General features: G+C 55.4%; 1 protein-coding gene across 1 annotated transcript; it reads right to left on the bottom strand.

The window, feature by feature from the left end:
- Positions 1–477: 477 nt before the first annotated feature.
- Hspb1 (heat shock protein family B (small) member 1) lies at positions 478–2,185 on the bottom strand. Its single transcript, XM_038346039.2, has 3 exons — positions 1,623–2,185; positions 912–975; positions 478–796 (listed from the first exon to the last, which is right to left on the bottom strand). Exons 1-3 carry the CDS (start codon positions 2,020–2,022, stop codon positions 622–624), a joined length of 639 nt encoding a protein of 212 aa, XP_038201967.1. The 5' UTR covers positions 2,023–2,185; the 3' UTR covers positions 478–621.
- Between the last annotated feature and the right edge of the window lie 1,715 nt (positions 2,186–3,900).

The following is a 3,900-nucleotide window of genomic DNA, read 5'->3' as shown; positions in this document are numbered from 1 at the left end:
AGCCAACTCTCCAGCTCCCTATTATTTTACTTTCGAGACATACTTTTCATGTGTCCCAGGTTGTTCCCAAACTGGCTATGTAACCACGAATAACCTTGAACTTCAGATCCTCCCTCCTTCACTTCCAGAATGCTGGATTTACAAGTATGCATCACCATGCCACTATATCCCCAGCTCCTGTTTTGTTTTGTTTTGTTTTGGAGACAGCAAGTATGTGACCTGGAACTCACTCCGTAGCCCAGGCTGGCCTCAAATTCACCACGCTCCTGCATCAGTTTCTGGGTACTGGGTACATGTGCCATCATGCCCAGCCCCACCCTGGTACAATTTTAATCTCCAGATTATCATTTTTTCCCATCTTCCTACAGAAATGTCTGGCTGGACCCAGGAAGGGGTTGAGCCCATAGCAAAGACACCAAAGGACGCTCCAGCTGAGAGCATTCATCCCAAGCCTGCCATAAACACCAGGGCTGAGACTGTGGCAAGCAGGAGCTTCCAACTTTTATTTGAGAAAAACAGAAAGTACATGTATCAAAAGAGCATACAGATTGACAGAGAGGGGTGGCCAGTGGTGGCTACTGGGGATGGGCATCCGGCTGATGACTTCTACTTGGCTCCAGACTATTCCGACTTCGCAGCTTCCGGACCCCCAATCTGGGCGCGGGCCTCGAAAGTGACAGGAATGGTGATCTCTGCTGACTGTGTAGCTGTTTTGGGCAGCGGAGCCTCCACGGTAAGCGTGCCCTCAGGGGACAGGGAAGAGGACACCAGGGTGGGGTCCACACCGGGAGGCAGCCTGGACGAGAAGAAAAACAGGACAAGGGTTACACATTCCTTCAGACCCCGGACCCTCTGCTCTCTTTCCTGGATCCGCTTTCCCCCACCCCTCCATGCAAGGAACCAGAACTCACGTGTATTTCCGGGTAAAGCACCGAGAGATGTAGCCATGTTCGTCCTGTCTTTCTTCGTGCTTGCCTGTGGGTGGGGACCGAAGGAGGTCAGAGGCAACCCTTTGCCGTCCTAGCCGGCCCCACCACCTGCTAAGGAGTGGCTGGGGCTCTAAGGCAGCACACAATTTAGAGGGCGGCGAGAAGCCTGACTGCCTGGGATCTTAAAACTTCCCAGAAAGTTGGTTACTGGGATTTGGGATGCTAGGGGCCTCGGCGCCGGGCTTGGCTCTGACCTAGGCTGGACATCAGCGCAGGCGCACTCGGAGTTGTGTGCACGCCCCCTCCCCTGCTGGGACTAGGGACCCTGGCTGGAGTCCCAGCACTTCCTTATTTGGGAATGGGGTCTTCCAGAAGGTGCGTTGCTGCGGGTAGAACTCGGGGCCTCCCGTAGGCTAGGCAAGGCTCTTTCCGGAGCTACATCCCAGCTGTTGGTCCTTATCATCGAGGATGACAGGGCTCTTAGGAGCAACCTGAGCCCTGGGTTCCGCAGCAAGGGAAGCTACCTAGGGAGAACGGTGCTGACCTCCCGGTCCCTGAGCTCAAGTCTAACTTTCCGGGCTCCCATCCCTCTTGTTCACACCCCCCACCCCGTTCACCACCACCACCCCCCTACAGCCACCACAGCGCTCAGCCCGCCAGCTTCTTCCCTTGTGGGGTACAAGGGAGACTCACCGGTGATCTCCACCACGCCTTCCTTGGTCTTGACCGTGAGCTCCTCCGGAGCGAAGTGGTTGACGTCCAGGGACACTCGCCAGCGATCGGCCGTCTGCCTGATCTCCGAAATGCCGCTGCTCAGCTGCCGGGTGAGTGCACGGCTGAAGGCGGGCGCAGCCAGGGGTGCAGCCAGGGGCGCGGCCAGGGTCACTGCAGCGGGTGCTTCGGCGGTCGCGGCGGGCAGCGGGCGCACGTAGCCGGGCCAACCAGCGGTGCTGAACCACTGAGACCACTCATCGGGCAACCGAGGCACCCCGAAGGCTTGATCGAAGAGGCGGCTGTGAGCCGGGTACCAGTCCCGGAATGGTTCCCAGCTGGGGCTCCGCAGCAGCGAGAAGGGCACGCGGCGCTCGGTCATGTTCTTGGCTGTGTTGGTCAGGGCTGAGGATCAAGAAGCACTAGGCTGAAGATCCGAGAAGTGCCGAACTGGAGCCCCGGCTGTGCTTTTATGGGAGTCCAGCCGGGTATTTTTAGCAGGCGGTGCTTCAGGTCTCTATTAATGGCAATGACCGTCTAGGGGCCGCCCCTCCCCGCTGCATTCCTCCCCGTAGGCTTACAGAGGGGACGGGCAGGCGGGGCCAGGAAGGTTCTGCCCCCATCTGGAAAGTTCTCTAGTGGAAGAAAACAAATGACTGTAATACCGGTAGCTGGAGCTGTTCCCACTGTGTGGCATTCACAGCCTGGGCTAGAACGCTGCCGGCTGAAGGGCGGTGGCTTGTGGCCGGTCCCATCTTTCTGTTGAGAATACAACTAGGAGAAGTTAGGTCCTTTGTGTCGCAACTAGGAAGCAACTGAGCCCGATCTGAACCAGAGGGAGGCCTGTGTGGACACACCTGTGGAGACCTCAGGACGACCAGAAACCCTCAACTCTCTCCTCCCATGTGTATCCTGGGGAGCGAAGGCTTGGTGGTTGACAGGGTCTTTTATTGACCCTGGGGCTTGTAAACTGGCTGGGCAGCGAGCCCCCTACAATCCTCCTGTCTCTGGAACTGCCATACCCCTCCAGCCCAGCACAGGGATTGGCAGCACAGGCAGCTACACTCAGCTCCCTGCCTCCACCCAGCCCGGTTCCCCCTCACACACCTCAGACAGGCTTTGACTATATAGCTGTGGTTGTTCTGGAACTCTCTGTAGACCAGGCTGGCTTCAACCTCAGAGATCTGCCTGCTTCTGTCTCCCGAGAGGTGGAATTAAAGACATGAACCACTATACCCAGCCATGACCACTTTTATATGGGTGCTCTGTGTCAGGTACAAAAGAAACTTGGGACAAAGGGCTCTGTGGTGTTGATTAACATACCAAAGTGACATGTTGGCCTCCAGGCTCACTCAGTGACAGGGATACCTGTTACCAAATCTTGGCTCTTCTCACCCCGCCCCTAAAGTTCTCCAGTTCATGAGCTTCCCACCCCAGTTTCCCATTGCCCTATAAGGCTACTATTTTGGCTATGCATTCTCTTGGTCCCCTCTCTCTTTTGTCTTTCTCTCTTGGTCCCCTCTCTCTTGGTCTCCTTTGCCCCTTTGCTTTCCTCTCCCATTCTCCCCCATCCTCAGCCTGGCCCAATCAGCTGGCCACGTTCAGCCTACTTTCTCTCTCTCCTCCAGACTCTTCCAGATGTCTCTGGCTTTACCCTTCCTCGTAACTACAATAAAAAAAAAAACAAACAAAAAAACAAAACCTTCCTCTCAGCCGTCGCTCAGAGCTGTCACGTCCTCAGTTTACACACTGTGGACCTAAACTCGGTCCCCATGCGTGCACAGCCAGCTACTTTATCCACTTTGGCATCTTCCCAGCCCCTCTATTTTTGTTTCTGAGAGAGGGTCTCCTGTAGCCCAGGCTAGTCTGGAATTCTCTATGTAGCCAAGGATGACCTTAACTCCTGATCCTCTTGCTTGTACCTCTGCAGGGCAGGAATCATAGGCAACTGCCACACAGACCATACACTGTTTAATGGCCTGGTGGGCTCATTGGGAGGGACAGCTCAGACAGACCATCTGACTGCTTGAGCTCATGGGTTCCGTGGCCTGGTAGGGGAGTCTGGAGAAGTCAGATTCTCTGCTCTTTCCCCCCTCCCTCTGCCAAATGGAGATGAGGAGGAGAGTAACAATGCTGATGTCATTGCCCTGGCATGAGAATCCAGTGACTTCATAAAAGTGAAGATGTAGCCCAGGGCCTGGTGAGTCACGATTAATTATTGGTTATTTGTTATCCACCTTGGTTAGACAATTGGTGGGGT

Source organism: Arvicola amphibius, chromosome 10 (genome assembly GCF_903992535.2).
Source record: "Arvicola amphibius chromosome 10, mArvAmp1.2, whole genome shotgun sequence".
NCBI classification, from domain to species: Eukaryota; Metazoa; Chordata; class Mammalia; order Rodentia; family Cricetidae; genus Arvicola; species Arvicola amphibius.
The sequence above is the reverse complement of the archived record's forward strand: the minus strand, read 5'-3'. Positions and strand labels throughout refer to the sequence as shown.